The 22,297-nt window shown below is 49.9% G+C and overlaps 1 protein-coding gene across 13 annotated transcripts in view; it reads left to right on the top strand.

Moving 5' to 3' along the window:
• The window catches only part of EIF4G3 (eukaryotic translation initiation factor 4 gamma 3), a 149,655-nt gene that overhangs the window by 60,222 nt on the left and 67,136 nt on the right, over positions 1-22,297 (top strand). For 5 of the 13 annotated variants that reach the window (XM_077190212.1, XM_054648004.2, XM_077190206.1 and 2 more), the window contains 3 exons: positions 9,458-9,553; positions 14,763-14,795; positions 20,893-20,913. In XM_077190212.1, coding sequence (XP_077046327.1) covers positions 9,458-9,553; positions 14,763-14,795; positions 20,893-20,913 — 150 coding nt within the window. Of the gene's footprint in view, positions 1-9,457; positions 9,554-10,929; positions 10,949-14,762; positions 14,796-20,892; positions 20,914-22,297 lie in introns of those variants that run through there. The other 8 variants (XM_077190213.1, XM_077190209.1, XM_077190210.1 and 5 more) reach the window with 4 other exon arrangements.

Below are 22,297 nucleotides of genomic sequence, written 5' to 3'. Positions count from 1 at the left end.
TTGAACCTGCAGCAGGGAGGCCACATTCCAGAGGTGAGGCTTTGAATCCATAAACAGCCTGGTTCTCCTGCCAGCTGAACCCTCCTTGTGCTGCTTTCCATTGAACCAACAGAGGTGTTGGAGCCATAATTCCACTCTCTGCAGCCTGGAAGGGCTGTGCCTGTGTTCCCCACAGATCCCTCCTTATGGTGCCATTGGAAAGCCAGGATTTATTGACTTGTTTTAACTTGGTGCAAATTCAGACACTTTATATGGAGTTATAGTGGAATTGAGCAAAACTTTGATATTTTATCTGATTGCTGCCCTCACAGAGCTGAAGGTTGGGAGACCTGGGATCACCAGGGGCTGCAGGGGCCTGCTCTGAGCTGGATCAGCTGGAGAGAGAACTCTGGGCACCTCCCCTTGGGCTCTGAGTGTCTCCAAGGGTGGCAGCATCCTCTGAGATATCAGAGAACACATTTTTGGGGCTTCTTGTTGGCTTTGGGAAGAAAATAGGAGGAAAGCTGCAAAGCTGCTGATGTGGAATAGGTTTTGATGTGGAATAGGCTCTTGGCTGCTTGGGGTTGTGTTCCTGGGAACAAGTGTTGTCCTCCAAGTCTGTTTTGTTAAAATGGGAGGCAGTTTTATAGAACAGGCACTCTGTGAGCTCAAGGGGGTTTCTGCAGACAGTCCCAGCTCTGCTTGCAGCAATGGGGATGCTGGGATTTCTGCCCTCAGCACACACATACACTCCCTATTTTTGAGTGCCTTTATTACAGAAAATGCCAATTTACTTAATTTCCATAATGGTCATTAGCAGATCACCCCAGGCTGTGAGCCAGGTGCTGCAGCCAGGGCAGAGCCTGGCAGTTCAGCCTCAGGGAGGAGCCACATGAAGCCATGGCAGAGTTTCCAGATGTTCTGGAATGTTTTGCTGTGACAGTATCCATGGCCTCACACCTTCAGTAGCAGCAGACTCCGTGCTGATGGATTTAAAAATGGCTTTGGGAGGGAGCAGCCACCAGCAGGACCCCTGTGCACCCCCATGGCTCACAATCACTGCTTTGGACTTGCACTGCAGGTTCCTGTGCTGTGGCTGGAGGTCAGTGTGGGCTGGAGCAGTGCCTGGGAAGGGGAGGAGGATTCTGTCCTCTCTCAGGCTGGGGGTTCTGTTTGTCCTTGCACTGCTGAGGGACACAAACAGCCAGTGGAGCTGAGGAGAAAATCACTGAAACCCAGCATGGTTTGGGCTGGAGGGACCTTAAAGGGACCTTAAAGCTCATCCAGTCCCACACCTCCCACTGTCCCAGGCTGCTCCAACCCCAGTGTCCAGCCTGGCCTTGGGCACCTCCAGGGATCCAGGGGCAGCCCCAGCTGCTCTGGGCACCTGTGCCAGGGCCTGCCCACCCTCACAGGGAACAATTCCTAATTCCCAATATCCCATCCAGCTCTGCCCTCTGGCAGTGGAAGCCATTCCCTGTGTCCTGTCCCTCCTTCCCTTGTCCCCAGTCCCTCTCCAGCTCTCCTGGAGCCCCTTTAGGCCCTGGCAGGGGCTCTGAGGTGTCCATGGAGCCTTCTCAAGGTGAACACTGCCAGCTCTCCCAGCCTGGCTCCAGAGCAGAGGGGCTCCAGCCCTGGGGTGGCTCCTCAGGCCTCATTCCAACAGGTCAGGAATGTGCATTTTGTGTCTCTGTGGTCCCTGGCACAGAGTCCTTGTCCAGGGCACAGCAGACTGTGTTCCTTCACCATCTTGCCTTGGAGACAATCTCATTACCCACATTGAAGTAGGAAAAGTGCCTGTAGCTCTGTGGGTGTTACCTGGGGCTCAGTTTCCCTGTGCCTTCCTCCTTTGCCCACTCAGATGTGTGGGGTGAAAAGATGTAAAGCCATAAAAAAGATTGTTACAAATTTGGCTGTGCAGGTAATGACCCAGGTGATGGATCCTGAGACAAACTCCTGCAGAGGAAAAAGGGGACAGAGAGGACTAATTCCTCCTGGCTCAGGATATTTTTATCCTTTTAAAGGCTGAGCTTAATCACAGAATCCCAGACTGGGTTTGGCTGGGAGGGACCTTAAAGCTCATCTTGTTCCACCCCCTGCCAGGGGCATGGACACCTTCCACTAAAATGTTCATGTTTACCAACAAGGGGAATTCCCTCAAGGCTGGGCTTATGGAAAAAGAGGGACTAAACCAGTGGACTTGTCAGGAGAAGGGCAGTGAGGGTGCCAGCTACTTCTTCTCTGCATTTTCTACTTGTCTGCAATTTGTTCAAGTCCTAAAATCAGGCAAAACACCTGATCTGAGTCCTTTTGAGGAAATAGCTTTAGAAAAAGCCTACATATTTAAATAAACTCACTGAACAGTCACAGTTCCTGTTTATTATGTGTCTCCACCCAAATCCAAAGCTCAAAACCCCCCAGTAAATCCAGTGTGCAGGGATTTGGACCAAGTCCCACCCTGGTGCCATCCCAGCCCCTCCATCAGGAGCAGTGTTTGCACTGAATTGTGTTCATTCTGGTTTTTATGTGGAGCTCTTCATCTGCACAGTTTGTTTGGTGTCAGAGAAGAGTTCTAGTCCTTTTGTCAGTGATTTTAATGGGGCTTTGGATATTCCAGCTCTTATATACCAATAGATGCAGGAAAAGCAGTGTTTCTCAGGGGCTGCTGCACCCTGCAGGGGAGCAGCCCTGGCTTAGAGAGGCAGCAGAGTAGAACTGCTGCATATTTTTGTTTTGCAGCATTGCCCTGGTGAGGATGAGCTGATTTCAGTAATTCTGGATAATTTGCAAATGAGCTGCTTAAAAAATGTGGCATCCCTGGTGTGATGGGTACCTAAAACTGCATATTTGAACACATGGCTGTGAGTGGGGACTTGTGTTCAAGCAGAGGCATCTGAGAGTGTGTGTGATGATCATTGAAATATCATTGTAATAATGAAAGGGAAACTGGGAGCATTTAGAGGGAATTGTCCTTGTTTAGTGGTTTAATCATTTGTTGTGCTATTTTTAAAGCTGGAATAGTTCACAGGAATAGGGGCAGAATATGCTTTATGCGTTATTTGAAGGGATGCTGTAGAAAAAAGGCTGAAATGAATAAATTTAATAACTCAGGTTTCTCCACCATCATCTGTAATATTTGCAGATGAGCTGCATCTGTTTGTTACAGATACTCTTTTTCCTGCCAGCAGCTTCCAAGCCTGTTCTGCTGAGTGCAGAGCACACCAGGGAGGAAAAAAAGTGAGGTTATGTGGTTGCCAAGATAATGGTGACAGTCAGGTGTGTGCAGAAGAGGTGCAGGAGTGAGCAGTGCCCTGTTTGTGGCTAGATGCTGGAGGTACCTGAGATCCTGGCATCTCCAGAGCTCGGTGGCATAGCTACAGAGTGGTTTATTTTGTCCCTAAATACTGATTTTAGGTCAAAAGCTGCTCTGTCTTGTGCTCAGTGATCTCTGCTGCAGCCCCTGGGAGCGTGGCAAGGGGGACAGGGAGGGCAGGAGCTTCCCTGGCTGCTGCTGGAGTTCCCAAGGCAGCCCCTGGGTGGGAGAGGAGCCTCCTGTCATTGGCCAGTGTCTGTGGGAGGAGGAGATTTGGGCTCTGCTGGGATGCTCTGGCTGGGGCTGTTCTCTCTGCCATCACTAACACAGCTTTTCACATCAGATCCAAAGTGAAATCTCCCTGGAACCTTCAGTCTTCAGGTGTTCTGTGCATTTTGGCAGGAAGGGGAGCAGCTGCCTGTGGGGAGGCCAGGAAAGCCCCTTCCCCTGGCACTGAGTTTGTGCTGATGCACCTTGCTCAGAACCAGGGCATGAAGAAACCAAAGCTTGGGGGAAATCAAGGTGCTGGGTGTGAGTGAGGAGGGGCAGCCTGAGGAGCTGCTGTTGCAGCCTGCACTGCCTGCAGGGAGTTCATTAGGGAGAAATGAAGAGCCAGGGTTTAAATTATAATCCTCTTACTTTCCCAGAGCTGAATGCCCAGAGATTTCCCTCGTTGGAGGGTTGCAGTTGTTTGGGTTGCAGTGATTGAGTTGTCACAGTGATTGGATTTGGGGCTGTGGGAGGGCAGAGCCAGCCCAGCTCCATAAAGAAATGATGATTCACAATTAAAAGCCACATCCTTGCTGTCACCAGCAGTCCACACTTTGACTGAAGTGAGGTTTCTGCTGCTGTGGGGGATTTCTTCACCTGTGTCTGAGGCCAAATTCCTGCTGTCCAGGCCAGTGACCCAGGGGAAAACTCTGCAAAAGCAGCCTCAAGGGCTGGGGCATCAACACAGCCGCTCTGCTTGCTCCCTTCCTGGTTTTCCTCAACGAAAATTGTTCAGCAGCTGGAAGGAAAACCAAGTCTGGTTGTTAAAAAAGGGGATTGAGAGGTTTGGGACTGGGGGATTGAGAGGTTTGGGACTGGGGGATTGAGAGGTTTGGGACTGGGGGATTGAGAGGTTTGGGACTGGGGGATTTGGAGGTTTGGGACTGGGGGATTTGGAGGTTTGGGACTGGGGGATTTGGAGGTTTGGGACTGGGGGATTTGGAGGTTTGGGACTGGGGGATTTGAAGGTTTGGGACTGGGGAATTTGAAGGTTTGGGACTGGGGATTGAGAGGTTTCCTCCCTGCCAAGGTCACGGCGCTGGCAGGGCCGCGCAGCTCCTGAGTCACGGTCATGTGCTGGAGCTGCGGGTCCAGTTCTCCTCCTCGTGTGTAAGTTCAGTAAATTTAGACCCAGCAGCCTTCCCTGAGCCGGGAGGATTCGGGAATCTGCCACAGGGATTAACCCCTTCCCAGCCAAGCCAGTCACAGAGCTCAGCAAGTGACACTTTTCTGCCTGGGGCTGGAAGGGTTTTGTTCCCAAAAGATTTTTCCAGAGGCAGAGCTGGGTGACTCAGCTCTTTTGAGCCTGATGTGTGTACTTTGCCTGTTTATTCCCAGGACAGGCAGTCCCAAGGGAGTCATGTTACACTGCAGGCTCAGTGTTTATTAACCAGCTCGGGCCTGAGCTAAGAATAACTTTTTTCAGTTGTTTTGTTGATAGTGATTATTTTTCCTTGCTTAGCACAGGCAGCAGCTTGAGGTGGAAAGAGTCCAGAGAAAGGATTTTCCCAGCAAGTTGTGGGAATACATAAACACTCAGCTATTATCACCTTCCTCCCCTGAACAGCCCCAGCTGAAACATAAAATCAGGAAGGTGAGAGCTTTAAGGGAAGCAAATTGCTCAGTCTTGAAGTGGAGCAGCTCAGCAGCGCTCTGTCCTCTCCCAGCAGTTATTGGAACTTCAGGGATTCAATCCAGCCTTCAGATGCTTCAGAACCAACATTTGTCTGCAGAGCAATCCTTGCTTCCCTGCCTTCCCTTCTGTGGGGGTTTATTTAGGGGATTTTTGGAGCATTTCCTCGCTGATCTCTTCATTCCCTCAGTCCAGCCCCGGTGCACAGAGCCCTGTGTGGCTGCACGTGACCACATCACTTTCTGTACCCATTTAGCTGCTTGGCACAGAAAAAAGTCCTTTGGCAGATGAATAGATGCAATGCTTTAATCAGCTGATGTGTATGAAAAGCAGCAGAGTGCTGTGATTTATTCTGTTGGATCTTTGATAGTTTATTTAGGCTCCCACAGCCCATGTGAAGTTAATACCTGCAGAAATTTATAAACCACTTTTCCCTCCCTTTTCTTCCCCTTGTTATAGTTTTAACACAAATACCAGTTAAGGCAACATCCCTCTGGGTGGAAACATGTGGAGCAGAGGCATTTGTCTTGTGTAATAGTTGTAAAACATATTTATTTAGCTGATGCTTGTGGTCTTCAGTGGGATTTGTGTTGCACTTGTTCCTCACTCGTGGGGGTCATCTGTCCAAAGCTGCCTTGGTTGATGACACCTTCATGGCAAAAACCCTGCTCTGGCCTCTGGTTAAGCCTTTGTATGTTTTCTTTGTTTATACCTTCATGCTGTGCTCATTCTGGTAGGGTTTAAATGCTAAAGTGAGTTTAACCCTGGATTGTGTCACAGTGTCAGAAGTGACGTGTCACCAGTGAAATGCCTTTGGCACTGTGTTTCCAAACACCTCTTTTAAAGTTTTGCTGCTAAAACTCAGAGGATTTTTAGGCTTAGTGACAGCTGTGCTCCTTTTCTCTCACATTTCCTTTGGCTTGGGTGATTAAAAGAAGATGGGGGCTGTTTTGGAGGTGGGTACAGACTTTGGGGCAGGATCAGATGCCTGACTCACCCTTGGGAGTCATAGCAGAGCTCTGCTCTGTCACAGGCAGTTTAAGCCTGAAGAAAATGTTTTCATGAGCCTAAAGATGGGGAAGAATAGTAGTTATTTGCTTCTCTTGGTGCTGAGGTGCTGTGGGAGCAGCACTTTGAAATGAGGTCTCATCTCCTGTGGAGCTGGAGGCACAAGGAGCCAGTGATCAACTGGTGCATTTATTGCTATCATTTATTTATAATATTTCCCAGCACAGTCACCTGTAGTAAAACTGAGCAACCCCTGTGGCAGGGAGAAATGACACATCTGACTCCATTGATATCAGATATCAGAAGGCTAATTAATTACTTTATTATACTATATTACACTACATTTGAACTGAACTTGTTCAAGCATTTAATTTAACTTAACTGTACAGAATTTCCTGACTGCTAGCTGATAGTTCTGACACATACATGGATTTAATTGGTTAATGAATTAAAACACACGAGAATCTAATGAAATTCTTTTAGGTAAATAATTTTCTTCAATGTATTTTATTTGTTTAAAACACGGGGCAGTAAATGAGATAAGAATTGGGGCTTTTTTCTCTGAGGTTGAGAAAATCTTTGGGAAGTTGTGCCTTGCTTTTCTCTGTGAAGAGAAATGCAGCTACAGTCCCCTGCCTGTGCTCACTGCTGGCTGCTGGGAGAGATACCAGGGAGAATGGCTTTAAACTAAAAGGGAGTAGGTCTAGGTTGGATATTAGGAGGAAATCCTTCCCTGTGAGGGGATGAGGCCCTGGCACAGGTGCCCAGAGCAGCTGGGGCTGCCCCTGGATCCCTGGAGGTGCCCAAGGCCAGGCTGGACAGGGGTGGGAGCAGCCTGGGACAGTGGGAGGTGTCCCTGCCATGGCAGGGGTGGCACTGGATGAGGATGATTAAAATCCCTCCAACCCAAACCCTTCCATGGAACCATCCCATGATAGGAACAGCAGCATCTGGACCTGTGGAAAAAGCTTTAATCTCACCTTGGGCAGAGATGCCAGGTGCAGAAAGTCAGCAGCAAAATGCTACAAAGGCAGGAGAACTTCTCCAGGTTGTGGGTGAAGAGTTTCCCCACTTCTCCTTAGCCTTGGGTTATTCATTCTGGAATGACACTGACACCACCAGCTCCAGCAGAATCACTCATCAAGTAAAAGGGGAAAAGAGTTGATGCTATGTGACATCTCAAAAAAAAAATTAAATAGAAGGCTTCTTTCCATGTAGTTGTTTACATTAATTAGGTTTTGTAATGGTGAAAAGGGAGGGAAGGGCTGGCTGGAGTGGATTGGATCAGGGAGCTCCTGGAGAGGAGGGACAGGACAAAGCATTTGAGAGGAGGGAGCTGAACAAAGCATTCCATTGCTCTGAACCAGAGGCTGTGCTGCTGCATTGTATAAACTCCTCCAGAACAACACTGTCCAGCTAAATACCCTGCCCAGTGTGTTTGGTGTCCTGGATCACAGGAAAGGCCTGGTGCTGTACTTGGAGACTCACATTTATCATCATTGTGACCCAAGAAGCTGTGAAAATGAGGCAGAAGCTACCAGAAGGTCCTGCCTAGTTAAGTTGTGTGGTAGGAGCAGTGTCCTCACGTGTCTGTGGAGTCGTGTCTGAGTTTTGCTTTTTAAAAAGCAGATCCACTGTGGTCCCAGAGTAGGAATAGGTGTTGCAGCAGTTGGGTTTTGGGATGGGGCTATTTTTGGGCTGTGCTTGTTCCCCTCATCCCCTCTACCATGTTTTTGGAAGGGATGTTGTTGTATTTGTTGTATTTTTCCTTTTTTTCTTTTTCTCCTTGACACCAGGGAATCCCTGGTTAGATTGTTCCTGAACTATATTTTCATTTACCTTGTGTTGCACTTTAATCAGCAAGTGATTAGTCCAGGGATGGAAAAGCAGGAAAAAAGAGACAATGCAAACTGTGCCCCTGTGCTGGCACTTCTGGGGCATCTCCAGTCCTGGGGCAGCTCTGGGACCTCAGTTCAGGAAGGACCTGGAGGGGCTGGAGCGTGTCCAGGGATGGGAGCAGAGCTGGGAAGGAGCCCCAGGAGAGGCTGAGGGAGCTGGGGGGGCTCAGCCTGGAGCAAAGGAGGCTCAGGGGGCCATTGTGGCTCTGCACAGCTCCTGACAGGAGGGGACAGCTGGGGGGATCAGGCTGTGCTCCAGGGAACAGGGACAGGAGCAGAGGGAACAGCTCAAAGTTACATTATTGGGATATTGGGAAAATTCCTGCATGGAAAGGGCTGTCCAGCCCTGGCACAGGGCAGTGGTGGAGTCCCCATCCCTGGGGGATTTAAAAGATGTGTGGCCCTTGGGGACATGGTTTAGTGGTGGCCTTGCCAGTGCTGGGGAACAGTTGGACTTGAAGATCTCAGAGACTTTTTCCAACATTACCAATTCCACCATCCTGTGGTTCTTCAGAGCAAAGGCTGTTGCAGGCTGGTGGCTGGTTTTTGTGCCATTACAATAATAAATGATTTTTTAAAATTATAATGTAAATTATACTGGTTTTGTTCAAAAAGAATAAGGAAAAAGGCACTCTGAAAAGTTATTTCTAAATGTCTCATTAAAATGCGTCATCAGCAGAGCTCCAGAGCTCCAGTTTATTGTTACTTTGGGCAAATAACACTTGGGGAGAGCATCTGCTGGGATAAATGTTACAGCCCATGGAAATGGGTGCAAGTAGGAAAAATGTGCAGAGCCTGTAGCCATGGCCTGCCTTCCATCTGGGATGATTTTGGGCTGTTCCATTATTGCATTGGAAATGCATTAATGCAGCAGCAGCTTCTGTTCAACACACTCAAGGTTGTTTCTTGCTGTTTGCCTGATTTTGGAGGATTTATTGGCATTGTCTACAGGTCTGGCTGTCCTTGGAAGCTGGTTCAGGGGAGGCTTTTGGAGACAGGTGGCCAGGCCTTTGGACACACAGGGTTTTGGTGACACTGTCATGTGTCTCCTGGGTTGTTTCCCACTTCAGCACTTGGGAAGCTCAGGTGATGAATAGTAGCAAACTCTGACTTATAAAATTGTAGTAAATTCTAACTAATAATTACTAATGGAGCTGTTACTTACCAGTGGAGCTACTAGTGGATCTACAAGCTGCTCCCAGGAGAGGCAGTGTTGATGAATTGCTCCTCAACAGGGATGGTTTCTCTCTTGCAATCTTTTCATCTTAATCTCAATGTCAGTCCTTCCAGTTCTTTTCCTGCTTTTTGGGATGAATCATTGGATCCACTCACTTGGCTTTTCTTGTTCCCTGGCAGGCTCCTTATCCCTCAGGACAGAATGCAGCTCCCACCACGCTGGTGTACCCTCAAGCCCCTCAAACAATGAACACTCAGCCTCAGACCCGCTCGCCGGTAAGGAGCCCCCGCTGCCTCCTCCTGCTCTCTCCTCCTTGCTCGTGTGTTTCTCTGTCTGTGTGTGTCTGGAGCACGGGGCTGGTTCTCTGCAAAGCCCATTTTACTGACCTGGAAGCACATCCTGAATGGCAAACCTTGGTTGAGTTTTTCAGACACTGTCCTGGTAGGATAATTTTCCTTCTGAAGTTCCTAAAGAAGCGATGGAGGGATTCTCATCTACCTTTAAATAATACCATTTATTTTTAGCCTAGTTGCTTTCAGGTTCACTTCATTATAGAGTTCAGGTTCATTGCCAGAATCTTTCTCTTTTCTTCTTTCTTTTTTTCCTTTTTATTTTTTCTTTAAGGATGTGTTTTGTGCAGGGATAGACCAAGATCAAACACAAGCAGTTCTCTGCAGCAGCACTCACTCTCCAGTGGCCTCTGGGCTTTGCTCCCAAATCAGTGCCACTGATCAGTTCTAACCCTGGAGGTGCTCACATGTAACCTAGAGCTTCTGTGTACTCAGATCTTTTTGTGCTGAGCCCCTTTTTCATCCAGCTTTAGGTTTGATCATCCTTCACAGTCTGTTTTTTGGGGGTGGGTGTTTATTGTGATACTGCTCTGCTGTTGTAGGACTTCAGTTCCCCACACCAGGCACTTTCTGGGGATTCTCTGCTTGTAGCACAGCTCCACATGATGTTAGAAGACCCTCCTAGGGCATCAGAGGCTTTGCCCAGCTTCTGGAGGCATGGTGGCTTCCCATCAGCACATCCCAGGGCTCTGTCAGCTGAGGAGCAGCAATCCTGCACCTCCTGCCCCTCTGTGTCAGGATGCCCATAACCCCCTGGTGCCTTCCCTGCACTCTTCTCTCTTTAGAGTAAGGCAAACACTCCTGGAGCAAACTGAGGCCTCTGAGACAGAGGATTTTGTCCACAGAACAGTTATAAATACAGATAAACCCAGGGCAAGGATCCCCAAACCTGCAACATCACTGGGCACTTGCCCAGCTCTGGAGGTTTCCCCTCCAGGACAGGCCAGGGTTTGTTCTGAGGCCCCTCAACCTCTGCTGATGAAGGAGCCAGGTAATGCTGACTTTGAAGTTCTTTGATGTGCACAGCTGGGAGTTTGTCCTCAGTGCCCCATTCTGATCAGTAATGCAGGACACTGCTGCTAAAATTCTTTCCTCAGTAAGTATAATCATCTTTAATTGTTGCAAAGCACAACTAAGCTGGTATGGTTAGAACTGGAGCAAAAACTTGACTGAAGAGCTGCATCTCTAAACCAGTTTTTTTGACAGCCCAGCAGAACAGTGCCAATACATTGCACAGAAAACTGGAAGAGGAGGAAGGTTTTGGAACAGAGTCCGGTTTACAGGTCCCTGGCTGGAAGAGGCTGGATAAAATACTGCATTGTAAGCAATATAACAAACTGTACTCCTTCTTGCAGGCAATTGTGCCCACGGCCCTGTTTTGATTTCTTCTTCCTTTCTTTATTATATATATTTTTTTACCACATCCTTTTTTGTTGGCTACAGAAATGCACTGGGTTTGCTTCTTTGCTGAAAGCACGAGCTGCCGTGGCAGCCTCTGCCAGGTGAGGTGGTGCCACAAGGGCCCAAAGCTGAATTACAGAGGGGTCTGACCTGGGGTAGGACAGAGACCAGGCCCCCCTGGCCTTTGTCACTCAGCAGAGAGAGAATCTGCAGGAAATTTGGCCAGTAAATGTTAAATTTTTAGTGTTTTGGCCCCGTAACTGAGGAGGTCCAGGGAAGAATTTATCTGCACCTTGTTTGTATTGTTCTGAGCTCTCCTGTGTGCAGGTTTTGCCATGTGCTCTGCTAGTGCCCATCTCACCCCATGACTAAAAGCTGCTCCCACCCATCACATCTCATTCCACCTCCCACCCCAAAGCAAATGCAAGACCAGCCCAAGCCTGAGCTACTCCTGCATTTGGTTCTTCGCTTGATTTATTTCTTTGTAATTTAATTATTATTTTTTTCAGTTTATTTTTTAACCCATTTGGTGGTGAGGGGAGGGTGAGGAGGGGATGAGGAGGGTGGCAGGGTGGCTGTGCCATCCCTGGGTTCCTGTTGTGCCCTGGCACAGCTGAGTGGGCAGGCAGGGTTGATCCAGCCCCTCTCTCGAGCCAGAGCTTCCTCCATCCTGCTCTGCATCCAGGAGCCCTTGGGGGTGCAGGGCTCAGGCCCTTGGGGGTGCAGGGCTCAGGCCCTTGGGGGTGCAGGGCTCAGGCCCTTGGGGGTGCAGAGCTCAGGCCCTTGGGGGTGCAGAGCTCAGCCTTTGGGGGTGCAGAGCTCAGGTTTTTCTGTTCCCCCCAGCACAGCTGCCTTTGCAATCCGTGTTTGCTCCCACGGCTGGAATTGCAAAGCTCCAGCTGGGCAAGGAAAACAAAATCCGGGTCCTTCAGCACTGCTGAAAATTCCCCAGGAGCTCTTGGCCATGCCAGCCCCCTTCTTAACACAAACGGTCCCGTTTTAAGACTTTTCCAGAAAAAGAGAGGGTGCTGGAGCACTCCAGGAGGGGTGAGGTGTGCCAGCCCAACACCTGCAGGGAGAGAACTTTGCTGTGTCCATGGAGCAGTGGGCAGCACTGTAGGGAGGGGGCCATGGGGCAGGGAGGTTGGACCCAGGATTTATAAGGTTTTCCTATCTACTGTCTTCATCAAACAGAGAAAAAACAACCCAAAGTGTCTCTTTTAAGCCAGCAGTGACTACTACAGTTTGTTCTGTTGCTTACAGCTATTAACAGGAATAATTCCTATCAAACAGAATTATTTAAAAAAAAAATTAAAATCAAGAGCCAGTGGTGACCAGTGCAAAATAGATGAGGGCATTTTTCACTAACTTGGAGCTTTTATTTTATTTCTTGTAACACACATTACTTTCCACCATGGAATAAACTTTGGCTTCTTCAGATATAAACTTCCAGCTCTTGTTTTAGGTGCAGTGAGAACAAATCTTTTCTGTGCAACAGGGATGAGAGAGGTGCCTTGGCCCTGAAGTGAAGCAGTACAAGGTTTCTGCATCCCACCATTCTCTTTTTGGCTGTTTTCTTTCATTGGTGTCTAACACAGAATGTGCAGCCCTATGGAAAGGCTCAGCCCTTCCAGGGTACCTTTAGTCCCTTTTCCCAAACACAAGATACTTGAGCTGGTTTAGGGGAAATTCTTTGGGGAAATAAGGACTTGAAGTGCTTTAATCTCTGGAGACTCATCCAGGTACCTGTTTCTCCTCATCCACAGAGCCACTGGGAGAATGCCAAGAGGCTCTGAGTCCTCCTGTTTCATTAAAATAGAAATTACAGCTTTGTAGTTCCACAAGGTGACCATGCTTTGCTTTTTTATTCTTCATTGTAAGGCTTAGGGAGAATTTTCCAGGGTGAGAAAACTATTTGGTGAACCAGTGCAGGTCATTCTTAATAAACTCTTGTCCCAGGATCAGTCTGTGTGTCCATATTTACTCATTTCTGAAGGGTTTTATGACTTTCATCCAAGTGTCACCAAGTGCCACCATGATGTGAAGGTAGAAGGAATATATAAACACCAGGATTAGCAGAGTACTTCTTGGAAATCTTTAAATCTAGGCAATTTAAGTGTTTATAAGGAAAAGATCAAATGGACCAGTCAGTATTTATGCTTTGCTTCATGTTGGTGTTAGAGGAGCTGTAAGGGCTGCAAGTGAAGCCAGGCCCACTTTTCCATATAGAAAATAAACTTATTAAGAAAGTCACTAATTACCCAGTTTTGATCACTGTTGTGAGGCAGAGAGTGAACCACAATGAGCCCCTGAGTGAGCAGAGGTGGCTGTGCTGAGCCATCACAGCAGGGGCACGTGGTGGCTAAAATCCACTGTGGCTGTAGCTGTGGTCACTGCAGTTCATCAGTGGAGCTCTTCTCAGTAGAATTCCCTGCTCTCATGGTGGAGCTCTGCTCTAACACTGAGAATTGTGGGTTTCAACACCTAACTCAGCTCTGGAAGTGGGTACCTTGTCATCTTTATTTATATTTTCCATTTCTTGCATTCATTTTTATTTCTATTTTAACAATCAGTTCCTTCTTGGGAAATGCTTTTAATGTCAGCTGAGCATGTTAAATTGGGGTTCTTTTCCTCTGCTTGTGGCCCAAGTGAGTGGGAGATGATTCAGTGGCCTGAGCTCAGGGCTGGGACCCAGAACCTCCTGTTCTCCAGCCAGGCTGCACTGCCTGGGCTGGGCCTTGGCTTTCAGAGAGGTGACACATGCCAGTCCTTACAGGGGCTTTGCTGTGACCCCAGTGGAGGAGTTAGCTGGAAATGCAGTGGCAGGGGTGGACGTGCCAGGAGTGGCTGCTCTTTGCCTCTCAGGGATGTCCCCGTGCAGGGATGTCCCTGTGTAGAAATGTCCCCGTGCAGGAATGTCCCTTTACAGAGGTGTCCCTGTTTGGGATGTCCCCGTGCAGAAATGTCCCTTTACAGGGATGTCCCTGTGCAGGATATCCCTGTCTGGGATGTCCCTGTGCAGAAATGTCCCTGTGCAGAAATGTCCCCGTGCAGGGATGTCCCTTTACAGAGGTGTCCCTGTCTGGGATGTCCCCATGCAGAAATGTCCCTTGGCAGGGACATCCCTGTGCAGGATGTCCCCGTGCTGGGATGTCCATGTGCTGGGATGTCCCTGTGCAGGGGTGTCCCCTACAGGGATGTCCCTGTGTAGAAATGTCCCTGTGCAGGGGTGTCCCCATGCAGAAGTGTCCCTTTACAGAGGTGTCCCTGTCTGGGATGTCCCCGTGCTGGGATGTCCCTGTTCCTCCCTGGCTCTTCCCAGCCATGGGGCTCCATCCTCTGCTCCCCCAAAGCCCCGGAGCAGCTCCAGCCCAGCTGCTCTGACCATTGACTCCAGTTCCAACAGTTCAGAATCTCCACTGCTGCTCGTTTGCAGTTGGTTTTTGGTTTGATGTGTTCCTCCCAGGCAGGATAAGGGTTGCCTGCATCCCTGAGTGCCTTTAGGGGCAGCTCTGGCCGTTTGTCCAGCTCCCAGCACAGTGCCCATAGCGATGTCCATCGTGACACCTCAGCCCCTGTGTGTCGCTGTCCTGCAGCAAAGCTTTCGACCGTGTCGTTGTTATTTTATTTTCTGTGGGTTTATTTTGCATAGAGTGTGACATTTTGGTTCGTTGTGGTGTTTCTGACTCTTTGTGCCTTTCCTTTTGTGTTTGTTTCTCCCGCCTTTCCTCAGTTTGCAGCGGGGCCTCGACCTGCCCATCACCAGGTACAGTACCTGCCCCTTCGTTATCACCCTGCACTAATTGCCTGGGGGGGGGGTGGAGGTGACTCACCCACTAACTCAGTGCAGGAAGCAGCCCTGCAGTAGCTCCTGGCACGTGCATAACCCTGCTAACAGCCACCTGCACCCTGAGTGACCCTGACCTCCCCCGGGTCACCGCTGCCATTAACCACCCACACCCCAGGGCAGGAGAACCTCTGGGAATCATTGCCAGGGATGTGTGGCCTTCCCTTGCCTTCTCACATCACTAAAAACGTGTTCTGAGTATTCCCCAAACGAGTCAGTGGTTTCAGTTTCCTGAAGATGTCACCTTGGAGCAAACCAAACAACTTCCCTGCCTTTGTTGTGTGATGCACCTGGTTATCTGTCACCATTGCATTGCTTGGTGTCCTTCTCACTTAGCCCACAAAATCCACACCTGTAGGAAGCTTTGAGTGTTCCTGTTGCACCACTTGGACTTTGTGAGGAACCACTTCATTATTAAGGAGATCTAGGAATAGCTGTGGCTTATGGAACTCAGGGATGGCAGAGCTGGGACTTCTCCAGTGCCAGGACAGATGCACAGGCCTGTCTGTCCTAGTCAGGGTGTCTGGAATTGTCTTTTCTTCAGCTCCTACACTCCTCTTTCCCAAAACACTTGTCCTTGGGAACTGATTTTGATGCTTCTTGTAGGTTTTGAGGGAGCAGAGGTGGCATTGCTGGTGGGAAAGAGGAGGAGAGGCAGGACAAGGCAGGGAAGCTCTCCCAGAGCTCTTTTGGCTTGCAAGAGGCAGGTTGTTTCCACAAGATAATAGAAAAAAAATCCCAATAATCCTGTGGTGTCAGGACAGGGGCTTGAGGCATGGAAGGTTTGTTGCAGGGAATTATTTTGTTCTCACTTCAGTCATTTCCTGAGCAGTTGAACACTGGGATGAGCAGTGTGGGGAGAGCAGCTAAGTTAGGTGGGCACAGTCCCCAAATCCCCATGATCCTTGTTCCTTCCAGCTCAGGGGGCAGCAGGGGAGCTGGAGCCTTGCAGAGCAGGGCAGGAAAAGGAGTGTAAGGAATGGAATGGGCCAGGTGCAGCTGTTGGCTCATGGGCAGAGGTGGCATGGGACCTTTGGGACAGTGATTTCTGAGTGTGGCTGGACAGGCAGGGACAGAGGAATGTTTGCAGGGGCAGCCTGGGCAGTGATGGGGGCATCAGGGTCTTGTTCAGATGCTTTTGCTGTTGACCTTAACTTAGGTCAGTGTTTGCACTGCCCAATGCAGAGAGTGCATTCCTGCTCTGCAGCTCCTTAGTCCCTTCATTCCTAAGGATGTATTCACTGGGAGCCATTTCATGTTCTCCTAAAATTTACTGAGCTTTCTTTAAGAAGGTTTTGGCCCATGAGTCTTGAGGCAGCTCAGCTTTGGAGGAAATACTCCCATGACGGGAGCTTTACTGGTGGGACTTGGCCACCACTCTGTCAGAATGGGATCCAAAACTTTCCTTTGGACCCAGTTATGGCCCTGCCCTTACTGTGCTTGTAAATTCTGAGTGTTTTCCTGATTTTATCACAGTTAGATTTTTGTCTCTGTTACATTTGAATCTGCTTATAATGATCTGTGAGAAGCTGTCACCATTAGGAAAATATTCCAGGATTTATTCCAGTTACATCTGTCACGTGCTGCAGCAGGACAGGCACAGAGACACCTGGGCTGTGGATGAGCTCTTTGTTTCCTTTAACCCAAAACACCCACGGTGTGGATTGGGGGTGCAGACAGGGATTTTGGCCCCTGCCATGTGCAGGAGGGTCACAGCTGTGGGAGCAATTTCATCTGAACCCAGCACTCACAGGGTGCTCGAGACCAACAGAAATAATTATCCTCACAGGAGAGTTTGTAAACTTGGTTAAACTGTGTAACACAAGCTGAGAGCTTTGAGACTGAGATTCATCAGCTAGAAAATGCTAAATAAGTAAATTGGCCTCAGCAGGGCTAATATTTACTGCAGCAACTCCACCTTCCCTTTGAAGGCATCAGCAGCACTGTGGGGTTTGCAATTCCCTGTGTCCATCCCAGCTTTTATTAACATGTGCCTTGTATTGATTCTGGGTCTCCTTCAGGCAAATAATGGATTGTTCTTCAATGTTACTGCCTGTAATTATTAGAGCTTTAAGGTCCTCAAATGAGCATGATTTAAGCACCTGAAGTTGAATGACAGCTTTATGAGCAGGGTTTTGTCCTGGGTGGAAATGCCTGCCCTGCAGTTGGACAGTTACAGTGGGAGTTGGTGGAGCCAGTTAATGCTGAGGGAAATGTGACCCCACTGTGAGAGAGAAAACAGCAAAGATTTGGGTGTTACCAGTAGTGGCTGAAGGGAAATGAAATAATTGCAGCAGTTGTGACTGGAAGTTAAGTGTGCATCAGTAATCCCTGATTCTGAGATCACACACTGAGAATCTGCAGGAAAACCTCACTTCACAGGAGAGAGAAAACAGCCCCTGCAAAGTGTTTTGGGCAGTATTTTGGAATACACTGTCAGCTTGTGTTTTTCCCCCAATGCTGTGGCACTTGGAGCTATTCCCTGCTGGAATTGCTGCTCCATTTCCCACTTCCTGCACAGACTTTCTGGTTTTTCTTTCTGAGTGAGGCTGTGGAGTCACTTGTTGCTTCTGATCCTCACAAAGCACAGTTGAGAACAGCAGTTTTCTTCTAACCTGAGCTCCAAAATGCAAATTTTTGGTACATTTGAATCTGCCTAAAGCCCTTTCACTTATGAAGTGACTTGGGGAGTGTGGGGTTTATTTTAGAAATGAGTGCTCAGAAGAGGCTGGTGTGATTAAAAACAGAAATCAGAAATACAAATTGAAATGGGGTTATTTCCTTTTGACTTGAACTGTGTTTGAGATGGGTTTGCTGCTCGTGGCTCAGCCTCTCACTTGAGGTTGCTGGTGGAGTTTATTCCAGTTTTAGCTTGGGGTTGCTTGAGTTCCTCTGGATGTCACTGGTACAGGAGAATGGGCTTGGCTGGATGCTGCTGTGGAAAAGATTTGGGACTTGGAGAGGTTGGGAGTTCACTCCCTGAACTGACCCAGCTGACCATTTTGTAGCTTTTTTGGGGTATTTCAAGTCAGAAAGTGATGGGAAACTGCTGCAGTCACTTCCCTGTCTGCATCCATGAGTGTGTGAAGGAGCTGCCACATCTAAATACCAAAAAGGGCTTTTTCCCTTCATTTTATGATTTAGTAAATAATAAAACAGGGGCAGTCAGAGGGGAAGGAAAGAAGCCTTGAGCCAGCCCAAAGAGCTGCACTGGGGTGCTGGGGAAGCAGAGCTGGGGGTTTGAGCTGCAGCTCCTGCTCCTGGAGGAGGGACAGCACAAGAGGAAATGGCCTCAAGCTGCACCAAGGAGGTTTTGGGATATTGGGAAAATCTCTTCATGGAGAGGGTGCTCAGGCACTGGAAGAGGTGGAGTCAGCATCACTGGAAGTGTTCAGACAAGGTGTGCATGTGGCACCTGGGGACGTGGGTTAGGGATGGACTCGATGATCTTAGAGGGTTTTCCAACCTAAACAATTCCACAATTCTCTGATCTTCACATCTCAGGGCTGCAGCTCCTCAGTTCCTGCTGCATTGCCCTTGCAGGCACCTCCTCCTCCCTGCCCCAGGCCAGGCTCAGGTTATCCCACCAAAGGCTGGGGCCTGGTGGCACCAGAAAGACTAAAAATTAATAACAGGGCCATGAGAAGCTTGAGTGAAGTGCAGAGCTTGGGTGACAACTTGAGCTTTCCTTTTGCTTCCATTCTCCAAACCTCCCCCCAGGCTCCTGGGAAAAAAATAGATGAATGCCCATGTTTGCCAGGCTGAGCTTAGCTGAGCTTTGCCAGGCTCTTACCCCAAATTTCTATTTTGGTGCAGCTTTGGGGTCCAAGGGAGCACTCCTGGCACTGGGAGCCATGGCCTGGAAATACAGAGCTCGTGGCAAACCCATGAAAAGCTGTGCTTGGTGATAGAGGGGCCTGGGGCTTTCCTGGATTGTGATGGTGTTCACAGGGGTCTGAGGATGAGGGAAGAGATGAGGATCTGACTCCATGGTTCAGAAGGCTGATTTATTATTTTATGATATATATTATATTAAAACTATACTAAAAGAATAGAAGAAAGGATTTCATCAGAAGGCTGGCTAAGAATAGAAAAAGAAGGAATGATAACAAAGGCTTTTGTCTCAGACAGAGAGTCTGAGCCAGCTGGCTGTGATTGGCCATTAATTAGAAACAACCACATGAGACCAATCCCAGCTGCACCTGTTGCATTCCACAGCAGCAGATAACCATTGGTTACATTTTGTTCCTGAGGCCTCCCAGCTCTCAGGAGAAAAGATCCTAAAGGAAAGGATTTTTCATAAAAGATGTCTGTGCCACTGGATCTCTGCTTTTCCTTGGTGGCACATTGATCATTGATTTTATAACTCTGGGCATGGAGTGATTGGGGAAGAAAATGAAGAAGATGATGGTAAATAAAAGGATTTGGCAGGGTTGGGGTGTGTGAGCAGTGACCAAAGGGAAAATGGCAAGGAAGGGCAGAGGGGTAGGCAGGGGGTTTGCAGAGGAAGAGCCCCAGGCTGTGTCCCAGCATGGGGGCCTTGGGAGCCTCCAGGAGCCTTGGGAGCCTCCAGGGCCCAGTGGAGGCTCTGGAGGAGCAGCTGGCCTTGCCCAAGGGGCTCCCAGTGCTGGGAGTGTTCCCTGGTGCTCCCAGCAGGTTCTGGAGCTGCAGCAGGACCTGAGGAGCAGATTCCATGGGTGGGGTCTCCCCATCCCTGGCACTGGGGCTTTTCCTGCTCTGCCCTGTGGATGGAGGTGCTGTTGATACAGAGAGGTCTCACTTCTGCCTCCAGCCCTTTTCACTCTGCATAAACACACACCTGTGTGGGGCTTATTAAATTCTTCCAACCCTCCCTCAGTGAGACATATGCTGCAACATGCTTACAGCTTAAAAATGACCATTACTCAGTGAAGTACAGTGAAAAAAGAAAGACTTTTACACTTTTTGGTGTCTTTGGATATCGAAAAACCACAAACTCTGGTGATTCTCACCATAAATTCAGCACCTGTACTTGGTTCATGCCACACTCCTGCATCTGCCCCACATCTCCCAGCCACACACAGGTTTTATCAGAGCAGGACCACGCTGGGCTCTTGTTCTTCTCATTTGCTTTCTCCACCCTCACTTCCAAACTTTTCTCCCCAAACAGTTCTGTTCTCCTGGTTCAGGTCACACTTCCAGCTGGGGACAGCTCTTCATGCAGGTTGACAGGGCTGGACATAAATAATTGTGCTCACCTTAACAATGTCTGGTTATCTGAAAGAGTCACCCAGGGCTTCCCTGGAGAGGTTGTTTGCTGTGGGGAACAGCTCAGGTGTCATGAACTCTTCAGCAGCACCAGAATGGCCATTTTAAGCTCATTGTCATGTTGAGGACAGAGACATCACAACTGGGTGGACAATCCCAGCTCATCCCTTCCTTCCCCTCTCTTCTTTTCTCACTCCTCCTGGCACAGTTACTCCCTGTAGCACATCACTGCACAGCAGCCAGCAGGATTCAGTGTGATGTGTGGTGGCCTAATTATTATAATTACTTTTTACTGAACAGTTAAATATGTGGCATTTCTTCCCCTCCCAGTCTTGGTGCAGAAAAGGAAAAAAATCCATTATTGGAGCCAGGGTTTCTGCTTTATCTGCTCTCTCTGTACCACTGAAAGAGACCAGAAGGAGAAATATTTGATGTTTTAGGAACAGGGTAAAGACAAAGTCTTTCTGTAGTGTCACATTTCATGCAGTAAATCATGGTTTGATTGAGTTTTTTGTTTGGTTTTTTTTTAACTTTTATACTTGGATGTGAAACTTTCCTAGGAGAGTTCTGACCCTGTGGGATTCTGGCAGCAGAGTCCATGGTGCCACTCAGGGTCTTTTCTGAAGGGATGAGTCAGAGCAGGGCAGAAGCTGACTGCAACTGTGTTCATTTAGGGTGCATGTTGTATCCTATTCCTTCCTGTTGATCTGTAAGCTGTTCCATTGGCTTTCTTTCTGTTTCCTGCTGCTTTCTTGCTTCGTTATTGAAGGGAGGATTCAGACCTATACAGGTAACTCCAACTCCTGGTTCTGCATGGCATCAGTGTCTCTCACCTGGTCACTCCTCTGTCAGTGAATGCCTCAGCGTGTGGTGCCTCCCTCACCTCCTGAGCTGTGAGCTCAGAGCCAGGGTCTGCACCCAGTGCCCATCCTGGGGACAGAGCCAGGGCCTGCACCCAGTGCCCATCCTGGGGACAGAGCCAGCCCAGTGCCCATCCTGGGGACAGAGCCAGGGCCTGCAGCCCCGTGCCCATTCTGGGGAAGAGCCAGGGCCTGCAGCCCAGTGCCCATCCTGGGGACAGAGCCAGGGCCTGCAGCCAGTGCCCATCCTGGGGACAGAGCCAGGGCCTGCAGCCCCGTGCCCATTCTGGGGAAGAGCCAGGGCCTGCAGCCCAGTGCCCATCCTGGGGACAGAGCCAGGGCCTGCAGCCAGTGCCCATCCTGGGGACAGAGCCAGGGCCTGCACCCAGTGCCCATCCCAGGGCCCGCAGCCCAGTGCCCATCCTGGGGACAGAGCCAGGGCCTGCACCCAGTGCCCATCCTGGGGACAGAGCCAGGGCCTGCAGCCAGTGCCCATCCTGGGGACAGAGCCAGGGCCTGCACCCAGTGCCCATCCTGGGGACAGAGCCAGGGTCTGCAGCCCAGTGCCCATCCCAGGGGCAGAGCCAGGGCCTGCAGCCCAGTGCCCATCCCAGGGGCAGAGCCAGGGCCTGCAGCCCAGGGCCCATCCCAGGGGCAGAGCCAGGGCCTGCACCCAGTGCCCATCCTGGGGACAGAGCCAGGGCCTGCAGCCCAGTGCCCATCCTGGGGACAGAGCCAGGGCCTGCACCCAGTGCCCATCCTGGGGACAGAGCCAGGGTCTGCAGCCCAGTGCCCATCCCAGGGGCAGAGCCAGGGCCTGCAGCCCAGTGCCCATCCCAGGGGCAGAGCCAGGGCCTGCAGCCCAGGGCCCATCCCAGGGGCAGAGCCAGGGCCTGCACCCAGTGCCCATCCTGGGGACAGAGCCAGGGCCTGCAGCCCAGTGCCCATCCTGGGGACAGAGCCAGGGCCTGCACCCAGTGCCCATCCCAGGGGCAGAGCCAGGGCCTGCAGCCCAGTGCCCATCCTGGGGACAGAGCCAGGGCCTGCACCCAGTGCCCATCCTGGGGACAGAGCCAGGGCCTGCAGCCAGTGCCCATCCTGGGGACAGAGCCAGGGCCTGCACCCAGTGCCCATCCCAGGGCCTGCAGCCCAGTGCCCATCCTGGGGCAGAGCCAGCCCCATATCCATCCTGGGTTCAGATCCAGAGCCAGCCCTGTGCCCATTCTGGGGGGCAGAGTCAGAGCCAGCCCTGTGCCCATCCCAGGGGGCAGAGCCAGCCCTGTGCCCATCCTGGTTGCAGATCCAGAGCCAGCC

The sequence above is a fragment of the Agelaius phoeniceus genome, chromosome 24 (genome assembly GCF_051311805.1).
Source record: "Agelaius phoeniceus isolate bAgePho1 chromosome 24, bAgePho1.hap1, whole genome shotgun sequence".
In the NCBI taxonomy this organism is placed as follows: Eukaryota; Metazoa; Chordata; class Aves; order Passeriformes; family Icteridae; genus Agelaius; species Agelaius phoeniceus.
This window is presented reverse-complemented; position numbering and strand designations above follow the sequence as displayed.